Here is a 25,426-nt window from a genome sequence, read left to right as displayed (position 1 = left end):
ACTTTTATCCTCTACTTGTATTCGTACTGCTTTACTGAGTATTGGTTTCCCTATTCTAGTGTTAAATTTACCTCCAAATAATATTTTATATGTGTTGAAAATTTCATTTAAGAGTTTCCGAAAACTTTTTGCAGAAGCTTTTTTTCTTTTGGCCATAGTAGTCATTATTTGCAGCATATACTCCCAAAAGTTTTATTTGTATTCTTCTTAATATAATTGTTACTTTGATAAAACGTTCTTAGTAAAGTTCTCAAACTAATATATCGATATTATAGGCTCATTGAGTTTTTCTTATATGCGTAAGGTCGCTGGTCTTATGACTTAACCGGAACAAGCAGAATGGTCTCTTAGGGTTTATTCCCCTATCCGATATATTTCGGCTATTATTCGCCAGAACTCCATTTCACACATATTGTGTGTTATAAACCTAGCGGTGACACGACATTTGTTTATATAAATAATATAATAATTATATAAATATAATTTAAAGTTGTGCGTATGACAATTACTGCAGCAATCGAGGCACATGTTATTGTAATTATAATAAAACAAATCATAAATTTCCGGACATTGTTTAATTAAATTCGCTTCTAAACCAGTTGTTTTTACCCCGTCCATGTTTTCGAACGCCCACTGAAAAAATATAATGCTTGAAGGGAGATTGAGAAATAAAGATTTATTATCAGCGCAAGTGACAACGGCTGTGTGGCTAGAAAAGACATTATTAATGATTAGCGAGGAATCACAGTTGAAAGAGAATATACCCCCAAAAGAAAAACTCAACGGTCAAAATGTTTGTTATTCGAAAGAAGGAATACATAAAAGATTTTCTTTAGCTGTATGGAGTAAATTTCAATTTTCGGCAATGGGACGGTATAAATTTTTACTTTCTTTAGATTTAGTACGGTTTCAATTTCCTCTACATAATTTATTTCCAATTACGTAGCTCGTTCATTGTTGAACTGGGTTTCTCAGGATAGTCTTTAATTAAAGGAATCAGACTGTTTGTATTTTTTTCTAAAAACAGAATAAATAATACGATAAAAGTTATTAGATCTGTACAAGGTTGATCCCATATGATAATATTCAAAGGTATTACAGCTTATTTCTTTGTCTTAATATATTTTTCTATGTCGCACATAATGTTTCGTTTGCATACCATATTTAATTCCATAGTCTAATATTTCTGCTACCATGGAAATGTTTGCTTTGTTCGATCAGTACCATCTCGCTGATGTAATTAATCATTCTAATCATATAACAAATTTTATAGCTTATTTCAATGTTTTTGCTCCATGTGTTGTGTCATTCATAACATATGAGGCCACCAGGAAGGAAGTAATATTCAATCTAGAATCCGATGGTTGCTCCCTCGTACCTTGGCGTAATACATTAGCGTAAATGAGCTGTACAAAACCATATGGATATCTATATGTCAGAAACCGCTTGTCTAGGAGTGAATCATATTGGTAGTATGGTAGAATATGATAAGGCACGAACGACTGATCAAGTAATGACTTTCACAACCAATTGCCACATAATATAATTATATAAAGTAATATAATACTTTTGTATATATTCTACCGATTACGGTGCAACCTCCCTTAGTCATTCTTCATTTCTGCCAACGATTGTCTAATATTCGCCTTTTTGTGCCATGTTCTATCGGCTTATTTCCTTATGTCATAGTTCCATCTTAAATTTGGACGTCTTTTTGGCCTCTTGGCTCTTCTTGGATACCACAGTGTAATTCTAGTGGGCCACATATTGTCAGTTCTTTTCGCTAAATGTTCTGCCCACTACCATTTAATTCTGTGGATTACATAAGTAACCTTGGTTTTCTGGTCCATTCTATTCTCTTTCGATCTCTGTTATACCTAACATGCATCGCTCCATTGACCTCTGAGTGACTGAGTTTTGATATTATATATATATATATATATATATATATATATATATATATATATGTATATATATATATATATACACATATATATATATATATATATATATATATATATATATATATATATATATATATATATATATATATATATATATATATATATATATATATATATATATATATATATATATATATATATATCACAGAATGACGGTATTAGATTTTTGTTTTGATACAGTGCAGCAACAACCGTTGATACGTATTTCGACCTTTTTAGGTCTCTTCAGAACGGTATAGTCACTGCTCTGGTTTCGCTAAGTAGAAATCGTTTGATTTCTCTTTTTGTTATATATATATATATATATATATATATATATATATATATATATTTATATATATATATATATATATATATATATATATATATATATATCACATAATGACGGTATTAGATTTTTGTTTTGATACAGGGCAGCGACAACCGCTTATACGTATTTCGACCTCTTTAGGTCTCGTCAGAACGGTATAGCCACTGCTCTGAACCAAAACAAAAATCTCTCCCGTCCTAGACAATAGTTATCAAAATAACTATATACGGACGTAACTACGCTATCTAAAAACAAAAAGAGAAATCAAATGATTTCTACCTAGCGAAACCGAATTCAAATTTTTACCACTGTGTTTCCTAAAACTTGCGAAACAAACAGCCGGATAAATTACTCGGCAAGGGAATCTAAAATTGCACTAACGAAAAATTCACTACGAATTTTGACCAGGATGAACGGCATGTGGAATGCAATTTTAGATTTCCTTGCCGAGTAATTTATCCAGCTGTTTGTTTCGCAAGTTTTAGGAAACACAGTGGTACAAATTTAAATTCGGTTTCGCTAGGTAGAAATCGTTTGATTTCTCTTTTTGTTATATATATATATATATATATATATATATATATATATATATATATATATATATATATATATATATATATACAATGATTCTATAAAATGAATGTTTAAATAATCGTAAAATGTTCTATTTTAAAAAGTTGTAAAAAGTTTATATCACAACACAGTATAAAATAGTTTCACAATGTGAATTCGCAAGAAAATGTATATACAAGTAAACATTACTCGATATGTAGCCGCAATGTATTTTACTTGTGGAAACTTCACCTTACCTCATGGAATTTGTAGCAGCAGCTACCGGCGCTGGAAAACGACGTCTTGGACAAGCAGAAACAAAAATAAAAATGAGGTAGCTAATGCTATCCCGTAACTCAAAAACACGACTTACTTATGTTCAGCTGGAAACAGTCTGGCCTGGAGATGTCGGTTGGTTAAATAATTGATTTTTACAAGTTGACGTGACGCGTGGGTCTATAATTACCCAAGCGATCTGTAATTTCAACGAAAGACACTCGTTTTTCTATGACTCAGTGTGCACAACAATGTATCAATCAACAGTCTATTGTTGTCAATATTGTATCAACAATCGTTTATTGTTCGATGGTGTCTAGGTTTTTGTAATCAAAATCTTAGCTAACTATACTAGTCTGTTGATATTTCAACAATACTTATATAAAATTGTGAAACTGTAACACCCTATGTGTATTGTTTAAAGAGTTTAATCTCTAATATCTTGCCTCAGCTCATCTTCTGATTTTTTTTTAATTTGAGATGTAAATTTTAATCCAAAAGACGAACCTTCAGTGAACATCTCTGTCACCTCTAACTAACCGTAGGTGCGGCGACTGACGCCAATTTAACTTACTATCGAATACTATGCAACTGTTACAAATAAAATTTATTCGGTAAAACCGTACTATAACAGAACAGAGGGATGAGAATATTACTCGTTTGAATTTAAACGAATCGTAATTTAAATTTTTTGTCTATGGTTGAGATAAATAGACTAAATAAATGAGAGTTGTCAACTGATAAATTAAATATGAGTGGTGTTTCATAAAATTCCCAAATGAATTTAAATTTAAAATCTCGCTGTTTTTATTTTCATTATGATATATGTTGCTTGTGATATTGGTCATAATTATATACTTGTAAAAAATAAACTTTTTGTTTAGAATGTATTGAGTAATAACCTTATAAAACAGGGAAAACAAAAACTCTCGTAAAGTTTTAATTACTTTAGGTTTATAATTTATCTTTACATAAACCGTCCTCTGAGAATGATCTCCACTGAAAATTAAGACTTTAGTTAATACTACTATGATTACATTCCTCAAGATGTTGCCTTCAGAAGATGTTTTACGAATTTAAAGATTTTCTACCTTGTAGATGTCAGATACACGTTGGAATAATTGACCCAATGTAGAGGTTACTATTTTTAACATTCATACTTTCATGGTGTACGAATAAGGAGTTCGCCGTAGCGAATTTTGCTGGTTCGATGGAAGATTTTTTCTTACCGCACAAAGCTTCTGAGGTACTCCTTAGCTCCGAAGGACCAGCTGGGGAATCCAGCACCTGAAAGGTTGTTGTCTTGACAAGGGATAGGGGTAAACATTAAATTGGTAAAAGTCCTAATTAAGATTAGTCAAAATGTATCTTTATTCAAAGGAATAATAGCCTATAGCACTGTAGAAAATATCAGTTATAAGTTTATTGTTTATAGATTATAAGAACAGTAAAGCTTTATGTGATATTCAAACCGTTGTTGGATCGGCAAATTGTTTTCAAACTCGCGTCACGTGATGGCAACACCGCGACTTAGAACAATTGAGAGGTTAAATAAGTAGATATAAAAACGAAAAGACAGTTAAGATTTGATTTCACGTACAGGGCGCTTGCGCATTCGCTTATACGTATTTCGGCCTAATAGGCCTCATCAGAACGGCTTTCGCAATCGCTCTGAACGTGAAAATAAATCTTTTCTGTATTAGGAAGCAACTCTAACATGGCTTCGTATAGACCATATATTAACGTGTGTATTAAAAACGGCGTAGGTAGGCGTGGCTAACGATGATACCAATATGGCGGTGGGATCATTTCCGCTCAATAATATTAAAACTACTATAAAAATATGACTAGTTATTCAGAAGATTTAATCATAATCTAAAAAAGTGCAATACATTTTTAATAAACTATGATTTATTTATCCCGCGGTAAACACTAAAAACACTATATATTATACATAAAGATAAATTAATACAGTCAAATACTATTAATTTATTCTCTGAAGTACGGGCCATTACTTTGTTTACATGTTTGTATACTAACCTGTAGAACGTTATTCCTGAAGATTTTTTATTAACATTGCTTCTGCTACTGCAACTACGTTGAGAACAAGAAACCATTATTATGCACTATCACAATATATTATTACAGTTTCTATAAAAGTATTAAAAAACTAAAAATATTCGAAAGACAACAAACGTAAACAAACATATACGATCTGTCAAAAGTGTCACAACAATCTTAACGATATGGCCGAAGTGAGGTCGTTTTTAGTCACGTGATGCCTTCTCCATAGATTCTAACTCGATGGTGTAGACGCAAATAGCGACATCTGATAATAAAATCGTGAACTAATTTTCGAAACCAAATTCAGAATTTCGCTTTAATCTGTGCCTTCTAAGAATTGCAAGGCAAGACAGACGTTGATAAAGATGTTAGATATAAGTTTGATATAAGTAGATATAAGTTTGATTATTACTTACAATAGGGACAGCATCTAATTATTTTTAGCACACTCACTTGCTGCCAACAATACTGGCCGCAAAACTAGGTAATAGAGAAATAGTGTATATTAAGGAATGAACTGACTGGTCGCAAGCTCTTGCTTGTCGGACCTTTCCTTACGAAGGTTGCTTGACGACTGTATTATTTTTCAGGAACTTGTTTGTCTTTCGTTGTTAATCGTTCAGGACCGAGAATGGACTGGTTTTGAGGACTATAATCCGGTCAACTTAGACATCAAAATAGTTGACAAATAACAAAAATTGCCGGGAAGCCAAATTTTGATGGAGAGCTAGAGTTTACCATAACAAATAAAGTTTTAAAAGTCCCCATCGATCCCATGTGTGCAACAAAAGTTATTCGGGGTCAAAGGTCAAAATTTGAGATTTTTTGTATTTTTCTCGAAAACGGTAAGTTTTATCAAAAAAAACCTCAAACCAAAGTTGTAGATCTTAACATTCTCTACAAAAATAGTCCTACAAGTATAAATGCCTATTTGTGTCTCTTTTATATATTATACTACCCTGAAAATATTTTTTCAAAAGATAATCAGTCCCAAACTGAATTTTCTCTATCCACGTGGCCTAGAAAAACATTTGGCTATACCATTGTTTAAAAAAGAACAGATTGTGTATTCTTAACAATGGCTAGAGTATTGTCCGTAGGTCTTGTTCATATTATCTGTTTCTTTTAGTGCTAAAGGTTCAGTTCAAGTGAATAAATTGTCCATTTTTACATAGAAATCGTGAAAACATACAAAATTGTTGCAAAAAATTAAAATCCATGCTTAAACTTTAAACATCCGGTATCGCGGAAACTAGCAATATTTGTCTAAGACATGTTTGGCAGAATCATGATATTTTTGAGGTCTAGAATCTACAAGAGAGATTGGAAATTCATAACACTACTGACACTACATCAGCAATGTACAAAAGTGGCAAAACGTCAGTACTTAAATAATTAAAAAAACGGAATTTGACTGACTGCTGTAAAGTTTTTACAGAATTCGATTCCACACCGCAAACAATGATTACGGAAGGAATTCGCTTTCTTTTTGCCGTTTATGGAGCTCAAAAAAATTAGTTGTCTTGATAAATACCGATACTTAACTTTTGTAAAAAATACGCGATACAAGAAACAAGTACAACTATCATGTCTTCCTCCAACATCAGCATCTACTTTTCAACATTTGTTTCGAGTATATTATCAAGTTCAAACACGGCTAGGCAATGAACTGAATCCATAAGACTGGGGTTGGAAATTAATAGATAATACTCTGGAACCGATTAAAACATTACTCCCACCTGTTCCAGAAAAACTCCTTAACACTATTTTTTGCAATTGCAAAAAAGGTTGTAGTGCCAAATGTGGATGTAAAAAAGTCGGGTTGCTGTGTTCTCTAGCGTGTACCAATCGCCAAGGTCAGTCTTTCTCAAATGTCCAGTCCAATGACTCAGTCACATTTGAACAATTTTTGAACATCCAGCAAGAGGGAGAGGAAGAAGATGAAATCGAAGAAAACTTGACTGTTGAAGTAGACTTTCATGAATATGAATCTGATTAAAATATCTAAAGAAATCAAAACAATAGTTAACCTAATAATCAATAGCAATATCAATATCAATAATAAGGTAATATCTACAACTTGACCGGTATTGTTTCCTGAAATTATTCTAAAATTGTCAAAACAGTTAGTGGAGTAGGCCTACAGTGGAAACCACGGTAAAAAAACGCGCCGAGTACACTACCTCACGGTGGTGTGGAAACTTGGGCATATCATGTATAATGTGACTCTTAGAATCGCGATATCTCAGGAATGGCAACTCTTAGGAAAAAAATCGTAAAGACTATTTTTGTAGAGAATTTAAAGATCTACAACTTTGGTTTAAGTTTTTTTTTTTAGTAAAACTTAACGTTCTCGAAAAAAAATCCAAAAAATCTCAAATTTTGACCTTTGACCCCGAATAACTTTTGTTGCACACATGGGATCGATGGGGACTTTTAAATTTTTATTTGTTATGGTATACCCTAGCTCTCCACCAAAATTTGGCTTTCCGCCAATTTTTGTTATTTCAAATGTCTATATAGACCGGATTACTAGTCCAAGTTTAGAAATAGAGAGAATATGTAAAAAAAATAAGAAGTTTTTACAATGTACAGATTTATGGTAAATTTGGACTTAAAATTTTGGATTTAAAATAAATACGACATTGACTATGTAAAAAACATAAAATACTCCAGAAAATCACCGTTTTACAGTGTAATATTCCTCATCGCCACGGATTTGCTTAAAAATTTGGATTTAGATTCCTAGTCCACGAAACATAACTATGCGGTTTATTTTATTTTCAACAAACTGTAGTAATTAATTTTACAACCAACCACCCTTACGCAAGTTATAGTACAATGACTGCTAGAATCCAGTATATTCGATCACGCGAATTTAATAAGAAGTTACCGCTTATCAGCACCGAAGTTTCTGGAACCTTGCAACATCAATTGCGACGTACTAGAACAACAAATTTAGCAAGTGTATTTATTATAAATAAAGTATTGTTAAACCACCTTTTTTCAGTCTGACATCAGTCTGATATTAATCTGATATATTTGTATTTGAAGTCTGAATATTATATTCTGTATTGTAACTAAAAGTTTTTAGTAGTATTTTGAGTGTTTGTGCTTTTTAAAAAACATTCATAATTTGTTCCAATGTCAGTTAAACTTTGAGTTTTTACCGTAACATAAATACTCTAGACCGGTCTAAAATTTTGCACATATATCTTACTATAACATGTCAGTGTAATCGGATAACTTTTTGTTCTCTTAAATAAAGTAGAGAATCTCATAACTACGTAAAACTTGACGGACATTTCAATCTGCGAATAACATATCACATTACCTTGTGTGTTTCCAGTCAGTCTTGTCCCTTTTATCCCAGGGGGGATATTATCTGACACAACAAAAAGAAAAACACGACTAGCAAAAGGAAGATTACGAATAATAGCTTACCCAAAACGACACGAAATTACTTTCAGGTCTATTACCTAAAATTGACCTATTGTGTCTTATTTGGCCAGCGTAATAACTGGACAACTGTGGATAATGTTACTGAGTGTATAATTAAGAGCGGCTGGAAACGAAAGCCTTTGTAAACAAACAAAAACATTGTTGGATAAAGAATTTAGAAAAAAAATACCGCATTGCAAAAAATAACATGGTTTCTTTATTTGGTTATTTTTTAGAAAAGCTATTTATGAAATCTAGTTTGTTTAATTTTATTATAGCTATTAAGTGGTATATAACTATGTAATGACTATGTATAGAATACCAAAAACTTAAGAATATTAGGAGATAAGCACGACAAAAAGATCCTTTAAAAAGGTAGGTAAAAATAACTAAGTACATTTGCCCAAGATAGCAAAGAGCTGCGAAGTGCGCAGAAAATAACTACAAGACGATGGACGTCTTGAGCAAATTCAAAACATTGTTGCCATGTCTTGCCCGACAGTTTGTTATAACTATACTCAGTGACATTAGAAATGTTACACCCAGAAGGAGTAATTTCTTGAACTTAATTTTTTGGCAACAGAATGACTATATTTAAAACACGCTATGATAACAATACCAATATTTTATCTCTTCTACTTTTTATAAAAATAAAGTTTTATCTTTTAAATTTTTTTGTGAAGAGACCGACTTGTGAAAACCAGTTCGTATAGAAATTTTTAGTTATTGTTCCTCAGTCTAACTGTATTCAGTGTAAGAAAATGCCTCGAGTCCGAAAATACCATAATTACCACCATGTTTGCGATTTTGACAGGGGTAGAATTATTGCGTATAAAGATATGGGTTTGTCGTATCGCGAAATTGGCCATCGTATTAATTGTACGGCAATGACGGTTATGCGTGTCTGTCGTGTGTGGACAAATGAATGTAGCGGCACGAAGAAGACCAACTGGTCAACCAAGGCGTACCACAGAGTGTCAAGATAGGCGTACCACAGAGCGTCAAGATAGGCGTACCACAGAGCGTCAAGATAGGCGCTTTAGATTACTGGCTCAGCGAGACCGTTTTGCTACTGCGCGTCAAATTGCTGACCAATGGTTTGAAGAAGTAGGTAGACCTGTTAGTATGCGTACACTATACCGTCGCATTGGAGCCTTTGGACTGGTTTCATTCCGCCCACGACTAGTGCTTCCTTAGACTGCGGACCACTGTCATCAACGTTTGAATTGGTGCAGAGAACGGCAGCATTGGGTAGCAGAATGGCGTTATGTAGCATTCAGCGATGAATCACGATTCTGTTTAGGAATGCATAATGGTCGTAGGATGGTAAGACGCCGCCGTGGAGAACGACGAGATATCGGGTTTGCTGTTGAGAGGCATGTATACAGGACAGTTGGAGTAATGGTTTGGGGGGCTATTGCCTATGGTAACCGATCACCATTTGCGTTTATTCGAGGCAATACCACAGCTGCGCGTTATGTTGAAGTCATCTTACAAACCACTTTACTTCCTTATCTCGACGGCTGTCGAGACGTCCTTCGTCAGCAAGACAACGCGCGTCCCCATATTGCTCATTACTTGGACTTTCTCCAAGAAGCTGGCGTTAATGTGTTGCCACGGCCGCCCCGTGCTCCCTATTTAAGTCCTATCGAACCTGTATGGGATATGATGGGAAGGAGACTGTCCACTTTGCACCACCCTCCACAGACTCTGGCACAGTTAATACATGAAGTTTAAGTTGCTTGGAACGAGGTGCCACAAGCAGACATCGAACATCTCATTTTGTCCATGCCTAGACGTATAAAGGAGTGTATTCAGCTACGGGGCGCCAAACACATTATTAATTTTTTTTTGATTACTTGTTAATAAAAATTCTTGACAACGTTATCGTTTCATTCTTGATGTAAATCTACCATGTTGCCAAAAAATTAAGTTCAAGAAATTATTCCTTCTAGGTGTAACACTTCTAATGTCACTGAGTATATTTTATTTACAATGAAGATACCATTTCTGATAACTCATGAACCTTGATTATTTGTTGTGGAATATCAATTAACAAAATACGTTAAAGAAAAGGACAAAATTAAAGACAATTTGAAAATAAAAAAAAATCGGTATCGGACTGAATTGCCTTTTTTTTTTATCTTTTTTTTAACTTACCACTTTTCTGATATACATATCATTAAAACAAGTACCTGACTCACCAAATTCTACAATCACTACATAATTAAATTGTGTTAAGTAATATAAAGTCTTGAATTTTTTAACCGGTTTTGTCCTTGTCTGGATAAATTTTAGGAACTCCCTATAGTCTAAGGGTCAGTTAGATCACTATGGCATTTTTAATTCTAATAAGTCTGAAGTTTTTTTATGTATTTTTGGCTGCTGATTACGAATTTCAAGGTGGATCTCGATACGAGTGGTCAAAAATTGTTATTTTTACATTAAAACAATTTAATTGTTTATAAGGTTATCGGCAACATTTTCGACTGGTATGAAAGTTTGTTGCCTGGCAATTTTCGCGAATTAAATTTTGACAGTTAAATCACGAGACGTCAGTCGAGTGATTTTGTCAAAATTTCATAAACAAAAATTGTCAAAAGGCAACAAACTTGAATAAAACCAGAAGATAACTTTGCCGGTGAATAATTTTCTCTCGAATGATATTCGACAAGACTATTTGACGAGGCAGTTAATGCACCATATCAACGAAACATAATCTTTATTTATTTGTTAACAATATCAAATGTGCAATTATTATAAGCTATAGTAAATTGCCCATTCTTTTCTACCAAAGCGTAATTTTGTGTATTATTGACCTGTAGCATTTGTAAACTCGAAGGTCCAGCTTCATTTGTTGTTACGAGATTTTCGATCAACTTGGTGACTGGAATTTAGCTGCAGATATGGTTTTAGAGAGCTTGCATTTGAGTGACCCGTTAATTTAATTAACTCCTGTTCAGAAACACGTTGACACTCAATATCGATGAGGATGGTTTGTTATTTTATGTTTTTTGTGTCTATCCCAATTTTTTCAGCTGACATTTTTGTCCACGTAGATACGGTGTTGATTGCAAGTCGACAGTTTTTGAACCAAGATCCATCCTTTCAGTTGGGGGGAACGGCAAGAAAGAGTCTGTCTGATAAAATCTTTCGTCCCCTTTTTTCCATTAATTTCAAAAATAATCTAACTGGACATAAATTTTCGTTTGATGAATTTCTTACCAGCCATTTGCTGCTTGCCAAACTTTTCGAACCGCCTTGATTTGTTTTGGAAAAAATGATGTTGTATTCAATTATGTCCGTAAATTCTCCCATAACATTAAATTCCTTCTGGCAAAAGTGAATCTTGCAGTGTACGGCTTAATTCCCTCTCCAAGCAAGTTCAAATGAGCAAAGGTGAAACAACTTTTTTTGTGCTCCATCGGGGGTTTCCTAGTCGTAGCTTTGTATGATGTTTAATAGTTCTTCGGTGGATAATGCTTTTGAACTGAGTTTTCTTTTTTCTTGAATACTTTGAAGCTGCCTCCTCTTGGTACCTCTGGCCAATCTTGCACATTTGAAAGATATATCTATGAAAGGGTCGATTTTTATGCCGTACTTCGTAAAATATTTTTCTTGTAGCATTTTTGCTGTAGTATTCCACATTGACTTTACAGACAACTTTTTATAGTCTTCGCAATTGCCTTTTTTCATGTTAAAGGCATAATCCTCGAGAATTTTTGCTAGTTCCGTTATGGTAGTACATCTTTCAAGCGTAAAATTTCTCACCCGTAGGAACTCCGAAAATTGGGTCCAAATAGAGCTTCTGGACCTCTGCGTGTTGAATGGGACATTTTCCGAAACCAATTTTTTGATTTCTTTACCTGACGCATCCAAATCTTGATTTTTCATCTGGATTCATTATATCTATCCAAAATTGATTACGCCTCAATGGCGTTTGTCAAACTGACAACAAGGGAATTACCAGACAGCTTCGTGACGGATCTGTCATAATTTTGTCGCTAAGACATCACGAGCAGGAAGAAGTTTTGTCAGTAGAAAACGAGGCGCTCCTATGACATTTTGTCAGTTAAAAAAATTCTAGTGGAATAATCAAATTAAAATTTGTTTCTTAAAAAAATGCAAGAAAAAGGCGTTTACTAAACTGTAATCCAATAATTAGAACTCTAGATATTATAAAATTGTTGCAACATGGTTGCAAAATAAATATTTTTTTAAACTTTTTCGATAGTAATTCGGTTTCTTCGAATGCAAATATGTATACATCAGCTTAAACAGGCCCTAGAGGTCCAAGGTTTCAATGGTTTTCTTGCATTTCTTTCTATCTTTTGCTAGGTTTTACCAGTTTTGTACTCCTAACAATCCCAAGTTTTCTTGTACTGATCCCATCCATTTTTTTCGTGGTCATCCTCTTTGTGCCAGCTTCAGTTTTTAATAATGCTTTGGGGATTCTTCCTTCCTGCATTCTAGCTACGTGTCCGAGCAATCTTAGTTTTTGAACTTTCGCAATGTTTGAAATTTTTTGTTGTCCATATATTTGCAATATTTCATTACTTGTTCTTCTTTTCCAGATATGCCGATCTTCTATACCTCCATATATTCTTCTGAGTATCTTTCGTTCCCAAAACCGTTGTATATATTCTTGTTTTTGTTCCTATGGATATTTTCTTTAATCTCATCATCTTACTTAGAGTTCCAGCACTTTTGCTAGTGCTGGAACACCCTACTAGTGCTGGAATTTTATTTTAACACCCAAATAAAAAAAAAACAACTAACTCACTATATAAATAACAAAGTATGTCTCATTAATAAATATTTTATTTCACTTTACAAGATAAACTCTTCGCTAGTCGCATGACAAACTGTGGTCTTTAATGTGACGCCGCAGCTGTTTTTATACACAAACAGGTGTTCTAGATATCACCAGCAAAGTCATGAATGCCGAGTCAGCGCTTTTAACACGAAATTTCAGGAAGATATTGCGAACAAACCATTAAAAAAATGCCAGGTAGAATTTTCAAGTTATTACAGGACCGTTATTACAGTCACATAACAATTTTATAATTTGTTTATACCAAGACGAAAAATTAAAAGACTATATTTAAAAAAAAAGACCTAATCCAAGGTGCATTCTCTTTTCAAGGACATAAATTTTATTACTATAATGTAAAACAAAATCATCGGGACCTTTGGGTTAAATATAGGTCTTTAAAAAGAGAATACGCCGTAGATTAGGTCCCTGTGATTTTTTTGCAAAAAGTTATAGCCTTTTACAGAAACAGAATGCACTTCCATTTTCAGGAATAAAAGCAAAACATAAATTAAACTTGTTTTGACAATATTTGAGATATTTTGATTTGTTTAATTACATATAATTTGAAATGTTTAAAACTGAAACAAACCTACGACAAAAATTGGCAACCTCGCACAGTCGCTGTCAAACTTCAATGCAAGAAATCATAATAAATAAAACAGGTTATATGAGCAAAATTTATTATTTTGTTAAATATCAACCACTATTTCATTATAATCCAGTGTTTTAATAAAAATTATTAAATATTGCCACTATATATAATTAAAAGGTTAGTAGTAATATATAAGTTTCTTTTATAAAAATATGTCTCAAACTAGCGTGGCTCAGAAACGGACCGGGCGGCACCGGGTTTAGTTTTAAGTTATAAGTAAAGCTCGGATTTATTGGCAACAAAAATTGAAGAAAAAGGCGCCTATATAGGCAAAGATTTTTATTAAAAAAGGGAGGAATATTAACATTTAGGCAAAATATAGGCAATAAAGGAATATAACGTATTATTTATTGTACAAAGTGAATTAACGTAATATTAACTTAAGGCAGGTATATTTACACATCATAATCATAACATTAGTATAAATAAACTAGTAACTAAATAACTAAATTAATAATTAAACATTGTAACCACTTAAAATTTTATCATTAATAGAAACAACTAAATGTTTTTCAATATTTTCGGTCTTAAAACCATGTCTTCGATCACTTAAAATTAATTTGTACATTGAAAACGAACATTCGACATCGACAGATGTAATTGGAGCATATTTCAGAGCGGACAATAAATCTGGCATAATTTGAAATTCCTCGGAAAATGTCCCGTTCAAAACTTTAGCAACATTAGATAAAAACGGAAAACCTTCATTCTTGTCAAAAACATATTTCATTTTTTTTTTTTAATTGACCGTTACTTCCAGGTGTCGATTTAATTTTCATCTTTAATTATTAATTTGACTGACTCACATAAATTTATCTCTTGTTTTTCTAATAAGGTAATTGTGGTAACTATTAATTTATAATTTTCATTGATATAAGCGAGTTCCTGTTTCAATTTGGGATTTTTTAATATTTTTTTGCTTCTCGAATGGCTTCGGAAATATCATCATCAAATTCTGACATAACTAATTCTATTTCATTGCAGTGTTCAAAGTAAAAAAAACTGCTTCGAGCCAGGTTCCCCACCTTGTAATTACTGATTTAGGTGGCAAAGGGACACCGGGAAGTCTTTCTTTATATATTTGCACCCTCAACGGAGCCTTTACAAAAACTTTTTTCATAAAATTTATAAAATTATTTATTAACGGAAACAGATTTCTTATTTCTTCAGCAATTCTATTTACTCCGTGAGCTACACAAGTGCAATGAATTAAATTAGGATAAAAAATCTTTAAATTAACAGCAGCTTTTAACATATATGCCGCGGCATCTGAAAGCATTAAAACTATTTTATTCACTGGTATAGCGTTGGGTAAAAAGAGGTTTGTTAAACTATCTTGTATAAATCGACTTATTGTTAAATTGTTTGTTTTTTCCAATTCTTTAACGGCAACTAAATCAGGTTTTCTCGCAAAGTTTTCGTTCAAAATTCCAATCAATAAATTAGCTATATACCTGCCGCATACATCTGTCGTTTCATCCACGATAATATACAAAAAATTACCCTCTAACTCCCGCTTAATTTTTGAAATACATTCCACATAACATTTTTCCACAGTATGTTTTCTCAATGTACTCTCGTCCGGTAAGGATTTATTAAGATATTTTTCGAAAAAGCATTTAAAACTAGGGTTATTAACTTTATATAGAGGAATGTTGGATACAATCATCATCTGGCATAAATCAAATTTAAATGCGTCTTCCTCCTTTTTTTTGAACTGCTTAAACTATCCCACAGAGATATTTGGGCTAACTTAGAGGAATTTAATTTCTCCAAATTACGTTTATGAAGTGGGGTTCCACAATGCTGGTCAATAAAGTACTTTTTTCTACTTGAAATCTGAAAATAAAAAAAAAAATAATTGGAATTCTAAAGCCGCTTTAGAATTTAGTTATATTGTGGGACGAGAAAAAAAAAAGAGAAAAAATAAAACTTGCCGATTTGCCGCATGGTTTACAAAATGCTCCATCTCCTTCTAGAGAAAGTTCCGAATAAGGTGCGATCCATAGCCTTAATTTAGATGTCATCTTTTCACACAAATGTCTAAAACGTTTTAAAACGTGTTCTTTGCTTTTCGGTATACGCAACAAAACTAAACTAGGATATAGCAATTTTTACTAAACTCTGATACAGTAACCGACTGTACAACTGATAATAAACTAATAAAGTTTAGGGATTTCCAAATAGTTAACCCTCAAGTCTCGATCAGGTACATTTTCCTAGAAATCTGTTATATAAACAAACCATTGATATTTTATTATTGACCCAAAATTTTATTATAGAATGGTTTAGTAATAGAATAATATCATCGGTAGTACCATGAAATTTTAAAAAAGGCACAAATAGGCGGAATTTACGAAAAAAGGCAAACAGTGCAAAAAACAATTATAATAGGCAAAATAGGCAAAAAAGGCATTTTGGCTATAATCCGAGCTTTAGTTATAAGTCACCATCCATCGGTTTAAATTTGTAATGAATATTAAATATCGTTCTTGAATTCACTTATTAAACTTTGCAGTATCCTTATTTTAATTAAAAATAAGTAATCCATTTTCTCTTTATATTTTTTATAAAGTAGTCGTAGAAACAGTATAGGTAATGTATAATCCGTAAGCAATACCAATTTTCTACTTGAAATATAGGAAATTTCCTATATCGTCTTTAGAAAAGTTAAAAGTTACAGTACTTACGATATTATTTCAATCTCACGATAAACTAAAATAATTTTTATGTATTTGATGAAACTTAACTCTTCAGGATATTCAAAAATATTGCTGTATATAAATTTTCGAACAACCCTTTATTAAACACAGCAACACAGCTCGTTGTTTAAAAAAACAACTGTAAATATTTCAACTCGGAGCATCGTCTCTCTATAAACTACTACCGGATTGGCTTCAATGGCGTATTGTTCTCCATTTCCCGGGAGTGAAAATCAGAACAGCTAGTAATTAATTATTTCCGAGCAATTGCAACGAACAAAGCTTTATCGGTTTTCTTCTGTTTCAGATTCTTCTACCTCTACCATTTCTCGTTTTACGCCTATCACTATAGGTTTAACGGGCAATACAGTAGTTTGGCCCTCGTCACTTCTTGGCTGTTTATTCAGGTAAGTTGTTTGTTTTCTTAATCTTTTGATGTCAGTTAATTGAAAATATTCTCAAGAAATAAATGGGAGTATATTGGAATGGTTGGCTTACTTCTTACGAATTAAATTTAACTTAATAAGTTTTATGTTCTCTCTGTACCTTGACGTTTTTTTATGTTTTTTGGTACGTAAATTCGATTTTTTAAGGGTAGCGGGCTGAAAACTTGTCAGATAATTTGTTATTAACAATTTAATGGTTCGTAAACTATTAGAGATATTTAATTTTACCAAAATGAAAAGTTACTCTTGAAAAAATTAACAAAATGACGTTTGTTAAACTTTGATTCGATTGTTAGAACTAGAGTTATAACAAATTTCGTGAAAAACGATTTCAAAATCAGCATTCGATGGAGCTTTTACAAGTACCTATAGCTCAGCTTTCATACGTGCGATTAACTTTTAAAACCCCCTTGTTTTAAATATAAGTACTTTAAAAAAAACTTTGTAAACTTACTTTATCTTTATTAATAAAAAAGTTATAATAACTAAACGTTACAAATTTTACTAAAAAGTTGCGAATAATTTTGTTTATAAGATATTTAAACAAAAAACTGCATCTATAAAATAACCTGTGAATGCAACCTTTTGTACGTGGGAGAAACTGCAAGACTGCAAGTGTCAGGATAAATGGACATGAAACATATCAAGAATAGAGACTTCGATAAATTCCAGACATGTAAACATGCCTGGGAAAACGAGCATAGACCAAAATGGAAAGATGCATCAATAATCATGAAAAAACAGATATGAAAAAGAGAAAATTCAAAGAAGCAACCCTTATCCTACTCCATACACAAACACAAAATCTATTTTGCTTAATTCACACACTCAACCACAATATCGATACAATTTTTTACACAAACATCTTCAGGTTCCTTCTCCTATCGAAAGTTTGAAATCATCATCGCTATTTTAATTTTATTTTCCGCGCTTCTGAATAATTCTAATGAGCTGCAACCGAACCACTCTCTCAAATTTTTTAGCCAGGATATTTTGTGTCGTCCTGGGTTTCTCTTCCCTTGTATCTTCCCTTGCATAATTAATCTAAGTAATACGTACTTTTCGCCCCTCATTATATGACCCAGATATTGAATCTTTCCAATTTTAACAGTTTTTATGACTTCACATTCTTTCTTCATTCTTTGTAACACCTATATATTAGTTATTTTTTCAGTCCATGATATTCTGTGGATTCTCCTGTAGCACCACATCTCAAAGGAGTTTAATTTTTTGATTTCAGACTGTTTTATTGTCCACGCTTTCATGCCGTATAGTAAAGTAGAAAAAACGTAACAACGTAGCATTCTTGTGCGGATCTCTAGATTAAGGTTACGGTTGCAAAGTAAGTTCTTCAACTTTATGAACGTGTTTCTTGCCATTTCTATTTTAGATCGGATTTCTTTTGTTTGATCTCCATCTTAGGTTAGCCACGTTCCGAAATATTTATATGTTGTTACTCTTTCGATCGTTGTATTATTGATGATCAGGTTATCTACATTTTGTGTTTTTTTTTTGAGAATATCATTGATTTCGTTTTCTTGAGATTCATTTTCAGTCCGTACCTTTTACATGCATTGTATACATGTTGTATTATGTACTGTAGATCTTCCATATCACTTGCAAATATAGTATCGTCCGCATATCTAATATTATTAATGCTATTTCCGTTGACCAAAATACCTTCCACAATATCCAATAAAGCTTCTTGAAATATCACTTCACTGTAGACGTTGAATAAGAGTACTGAAAGTATGCATCCTTGTCGAACTCCTCTAAGTATACTTACTTCCTCTGTTAGTTCTCCTTTGACTCTTATTCTTGCTTTCTGATTTTGATACAGATTCTATATAATTTGTAGATCTCTACTATCTATGTTTTTGGTCTTAAGAATACTTAAATGCTTTTCATGTTGAACTCTGTCAAAAGCTTTTTTAAAATCTATGAAGCAAGCATATATGTCCTGATTCATATCCCGACATCGTTGTGTCAGAACATTGACTCCGAGTAATGCTTCTCTAGTTCTTAGACCCTTTCTAATACCCTTATTTCTTGATCTAATTTCATGTGGATTCTGTTATGTATGATTTTAAGGAAGGTTTTCAATGTGTGGCTCATTAATGCAATTGTCCGATAGTCATTGCAATCTTTAGCATTTGTGATTTTTGGAATCGTTACAAAAGTTGAGAGAAGCTATTCTTTGGGTGCCATAAATATAATATAAATCAATAAATAGGTCAATAAATTTTTTATGATACATGGTATATAGCCAGCTACAGGAACTTAATTTCCTTGTGGGCTTCTATGTTACTTTTTGCTGTGATATTAAAATTTGATTTACGCGCGCCCGCATTAGCTGCGAGCTGATTTTGCGCCTCAGAGCGCGTTATTAAAATTTTCATATCTTGATCAAAAATTAAATATAGAAACATTTAGCAAACCTTAAAATGTTTATTTTGAGTTGTTTTATAACTTCCATTAGCCAGATGTTCAAAGTTTATAGCTTAATTTTGTTTAAATCTCTTATAAACAAATTAATTTGCAACTGTTTAGTTAAATTTTTAATGTTTAGATGTTATACCTTTTTTTTAACATAAACATAAAAACTTTTTTAAAATCACAAAAAAACGTCAAGGTACCGAGGAGATACAAAAGGGAGTACTCACTCCCCTCCTGGATCCTATACTATAAGGCAGCGGTTCGCAACCCTGGGGTCGCGACCCCATGTGGGGTCACGAAAGATCTTTATGGGGTCGTCAAAAAAGTAAAAAAGTCAACAAGGTCCTGTACTTATCGAATTTTATTAAGGTTTATGTGTAAAATATAACTTTTCTTTACTTACACAATTACATTATGTCCTTAAAACGGAGAGAATACGACTCTACGTCCTGTCCAGTCCCGCCCGTCACAACCTCACCGCTCCCGTGCCCTCCTTCCCCCCCCCACTCCCCGATGAGCTGTCTTCGTTCAGTCTTCAGTCCAGCCACTCCCCTCAGTCTGTCTGTTCAGTCAGTCCTATCCGCACGTGCGATTGCAAATACAAACCTATATATTTATAGGTACTAAATTGATTTCAAAGATTACTTCCCTAGAAAGTTTTTTTAGAAGATTAGTGTTCTCGTGGATAACCACGCACACGGTAAGTAAGTAGTTACCAGTTAATACCTTTTTTGAAATCCATGATATAAAGTGTAAATATTGTATATCTGTGTGTACAGAGAGCGCGGCTGCATTGACCGGCCCCCTAACAGGATTCAAAGTAAAAGTAACTGAGATTGCATCTCACGTACGCTTTATGCACTGTATGATTCACCGTGAAGCCCTTGCAGCTAAACATTTGCAACCAGATGTAAATAAAGTGTTGGAACAACAATAATAAATTTTATTAAAGCTCGCGCATTAAACAGTGGCCTTTTCAAAATAATGTGTCGCTAATTGGGATCAGAATACGAAAATCTACTGTTATATACGGAGGTCAGGTGGTTATCGCGAGGAAAAATACTCCAACGTGTATTTGATTTCAAAGATGAAATCAGAATATTTCTACTTGAACGAGAACCAAAGCTAGCGGAATATTTCTTGAATGAAAATTGGCTGGCAACACTTGGCTATCTTTTGGACATTTTTGAAAAACTTAATGATTTAAATCAATCGCTGAAAGGGAAGAGTACAAATGTAATAATTTTGGCTAACAATCAGTGCTGAAAACTACGAGATATTTGCATGTTTGGAGAAATTTTCTGAAGAAAACAATATAAAGCTCGAAGAAGAAATTAAAACCAAAATCATCATGCATCTTACAAACCCTAAGCAAGCCTTGGTAATACGGTTCCCAGATACGTCACACGGTGACCAATGGATAATTAATCCATTCACTTGTGATCTTAACACTGTGAAGATGAACTTAAAAGAAAAGGAGCAGCTGATTAATTTATTGTCCGTTGAAAGCCTTCGATCTATTTTCAAAACTACGGATCTATCCAAGTTCTGGATAATGATGGAAAAGGAATATCCACTGTTATACAAAACATGTCTGCTGTCATTCGCATCTACATACCTGTGCGAGACAGCTTTCTCCACATTGACTGCTATAACAGCAAAATATCGCTCCAGACTTAACGTATAATAATAATTAATATACTGACTGCAAGTGTACAAGCACAAGGTTCACATTAGTTTGTAAACTTACGTATATGTACCTATTTTTTTTTTAATAAAATGTTAAAATAATTGCTTGTCTCATTTAATACCATCATAAATATTATGTTAAATGCATAGTTTGCTCTAATATTACTTTCCAAAATAAATAAACCCTTCAACATAATTTACGAAATAAAAACAGCTAAGTACAACATGGAGGATAATTGAAGTTTACCTTAATTTCATCCTGAACCAACCTTTGCACTTGTTTATTTATTGATTTTTTTTTTCTGGGGTCGCTCATAACTCTTTTTTTTAATTTTGGGGTCGCAATATCAAAAAGGTTGCGGACCGCTGCTATAAGGGATGAGAACAAAATTTCAAATGGTAGGTAGCAAAGAGAGAAACTATGAATGATAAAAATTAGACTAAATGAATTCAGCAACTATTGTTTAGGGAATAAATCATCGTCACAATCAGCAAATCACGTCCACTGCTGGATCTAGGTCTCCCTCAGTTCTTTCTAATGTTCTCTTCACTGGGCCTCTTGTAACCAGTTTTCCACTACTCTTTGCACGTCATTGGTACATCTAGTCGGTGCTCGTCCTCAGCTTCTTTTATAGTTTCTAATGCTTTGTTTCATAACTCGTCTTGTCAACCGTCCATCTTGTATTCTAGCTAAGGGCCCTGCCCAATTGAACTCATTGTCTGATTTGTTGATTTGTTATGTGGTCTGGAAGGCTCAATTCCAGCACTGCACGTTCCATGCTTTGTTGTGTACATTGGTTATAAACCTTTCGCTTGAGACATGGGTATTTTACTTTTGAGAATATGGCTCAGTTGATCTCTTGTTCCGCATATCTGTAAGTGTCTGTTTGTTATATGCTATTATTGTCAACTGTTATATTTCCGCTCATTTCAAGATTAGTCATACGTTTAGTTTTCTCAAAGTGTACGTTTAATCCTGCTCTCTCAGACAGAGGTTTATGCGAATGTATCATTTAAACCCATGTGGTCGTGCATAACTTTGGCAGAATGTTATTTCATGTTTTAAGTTTTACAGTCGTGTTTGTAAGATGTTTTTAAAGCTTATCTCTCTATCGGTTGCCACACCTAGATATCTTAGGTGCTTAGTGTGTTTGAGGAGTGTGTCTTTATAGCGGAGTTTTAACTGGTAGTGGGCCAGTCTGCTGTTTAAATGAAAGCACAATACTGTCGTCTTGGCACCGTTGGGTTGTAATCTCCAGTGGTGGAAATATCTTTCAATTGTAGCTATGTCGTTTGTTAATATTTGCTCAGTAGTTTCCAAATTCTTTACGACTCGCTGCAAGCGCCCAGGCGTCTGCATATCCAAACTTCTTTGATGTGGTTTGGATCATTCCTGCTATATAAAGACTAACGAGTTAGGGGGCAGCACCGATCTTGCGGGAGGCCATTGTTAAGTTTTATTTGGCTACTAGTCTTATCGCCCATGATGACTTGGAAACCTCTGTTGCATACCATAGCATTAATGACATCAGTGCCTTTCTGCATGGAATCGCTCCCATTCATTTATATATTACTCTTTGTCTCGACACCCTGATAAATCAATGAAACCAGTAGATATTTTTAATTGTTTTTGAAAGCCTATTTCTACGTAGTTGGTCAGTGCTAAGACTTGGTCTGTGGAGCTGCCGTTTGGTCGAAATCATCCTTGTTTCACAGTTGGAGTATTCTTGGTGAATAGATGGTGAATTCTATTTATAGCATTCTTTCAAAAAATTTGTTTGGCAATACTTAGAAGTGCAATTGGACGGTAATTTTGTGGTGAATCGTTAGCTTTCCCTGAGTTTAAAATGGAGATGATTTTTGCTCTTTTTAGTTGATGGGGAACATTTTTCGCCCGAAGAATGTCGAAGAAGAACTTTGCAACCCATTACCTAGTAAATCTGCCATTGTTCTTTAGAATCTCATTATCGATGCCATAAAAGCCAAGGACTTTTCTTGTTTTCGTTTCATTAAGAGCTTTCGCGATTTTTTCAAAGTGGAAGGGATTGGAATACTTTGTTCCAAGTGGACAAGTACTTTTTAAATTCTTGAGGTCTTTTTAAACTTTAATTGTTTGTAAGCGGATTTGGGGTCCTTTTGAGGTAGATATTATGTGGATGCCACTTGTTTTGGTGTTCCTAGGTTGGTTGGATGCTCGGGTCTGTTACTGCCTGCTAGCTTTCGAAGCAGTGACCATGCTTGCCCACTTGAATTTTGGATTTCTAGATTTTCAACTGTCTCAGTCTATTTCTCGCACCTAGTGGTATCAATGCTGTGGATTAATTCGTCTTTCATATTTCTTGTATTTTACCCTTTCCAATAGAGGGCATACTTTTTTACACTTCTTAGAGAAGGTTTTGATGAGATCAAAAGATCCTTCTGAGTATTAACAAAGTACTTGTACATCCATTTGAAAATTACCTTTTTTTTTCTCAAATGGGAGGTACAAAAAGAATTGTTTAAAAACTACTTGACCGATCGAGCCCATCTTTTGCACGAGTTTTTAATCGGTACGTAGACAAATACATGCCATGATGACAGTAAAATTCTCCTGTTAGTGATTCCATAGTGAATTGTGAGGGAAAAACCAGGAAAAAACCTCATAATACTATCCCGACATGGTAAGTATTTGGTCGTGCATTTAGTTTACCTTCAATAAACACCAAATTATAATTTTATATGTTTGTTATTTAAAAAAACATAAATGATGTATGCTCTATATGTTACTGACTTACTAATACTACTGGTATTTTCCTTTTAATAATTTCCTTTTTCAATATGGGTAACTTGTTCTTAAACTAATCTTGTTCTTCGGAACAAGATTATTGGTAGGTCTGTTCAGTTTTGCTTTATGGCTTGCGCATCTCGATATCTGTCATTTTTTTCTTCGCTGCCTTTTCTCTAATATTTTTTGTTTAACTGTAGGATCAAGATTTTTTCTGTCACATAAATGATGTTAAATTAACACATCAAAATCTTATTATAATGTACCGCTTTTTCCGTTGAGATCTATTTGTCCATCGGTATTTATAATACAGTACTTAAAAATCACGTTATGCTTTCCAAAATACCACGAAATAATATTTACCGAAAGGTACAAGCAGAAATTTTAGCGGAACAATCCTAAATATATAAAAGAAATAAATACAAAAAAAGATACCGCGACTGCCTTAGCGAAAGCTTTATGAAAAGGCATGGCCCTAGGGCATCATATCAACAGGGTCGGTTTTATTTTGCAAGATAATGGTTAGAGAAAAACTCAAGGACATGAAAAAACTCGAAAAGAAATATCTCAGGACTTGCTATATTAGAAATAAACTTTTCACAAATTTGGTTAAGAAATTTTTGAGAACACTTGTCAAATCATTTACGCTCGATATGAGAAATAGATTTTACATCAGGAGAGACGATTATATAGAATAATGATATGGTCATATATATGGAGGCCCATAAGAAAATAAGAACAATTAAAGAAGTCAAATAACTATGACTACAGAGTATTTGTAAACAAACAAAATTTACAAAAAACTAAAACAAGAGACTTTTGATATATGCAAGAAGGCTGATGGTGAAGTAATGAAGTTTGCTCTTTCTTAAAGAAGTATATTGACGAGAATTTTCCAGCTTATATAGATGAGTTGTACTTACACACTGACAACTCTTCAGGACAAAATAAAAATCACACGGTAATTAGGTTTTTAATGCAACTCATAGATAGTCGAAGATTCAAAACAGTTGTCTATAGACTTCCAATAAGGGATCACTCCTATGTGCCATGCGACAGGATCTTCGGTCTTGTAAAACGAAACTTACGGAAACATAATAGATTCTATACTATGAAAGATATCAGAAGTAATACTTTCATCTACAAAACAGGGGAAGTTTACTGTGGATTTAGTGGAAAATGCAGATGTTTTGGATTTTCAAAGTTGGTTGCCCAAATTTTACAAGAAAAATACTGTTTCAGAAAAAAGTAGAATTGAAAACAAAAAAAGGAAATGTTTACTATTTCTTCCTACCACGAATTTACTTGCGAAAA

The 25,426-nt window shown here is 33.2% G+C and overlaps 1 protein-coding gene across 2 annotated transcripts in view; it reads left to right on the top strand.

The window, feature by feature from the left end:
• The window catches only part of LOC140434941 (membralin), a 575,630-nt gene that overhangs the window by 519,666 nt on the left and 30,538 nt on the right, over positions 1 to 25,426 (top strand). For both annotated transcript variants that reach the window (XM_072523585.1, XM_072523584.1), the window contains exon 9: positions 17,085 to 17,184. In XM_072523585.1, coding sequence (XP_072379686.1) covers positions 17,085 to 17,184 — 100 coding nt within the window. The remainder of the gene's footprint in view (positions 1 to 17,084; positions 17,185 to 25,426) is intronic.

Source organism: Diabrotica undecimpunctata, chromosome 2 (genome assembly GCF_040954645.1).
Source record: "Diabrotica undecimpunctata isolate CICGRU chromosome 2, icDiaUnde3, whole genome shotgun sequence".
NCBI classification, from domain to species: Eukaryota; Metazoa; Arthropoda; class Insecta; order Coleoptera; family Chrysomelidae; genus Diabrotica; species Diabrotica undecimpunctata.
This window is presented reverse-complemented; position numbering and strand designations above follow the sequence as displayed.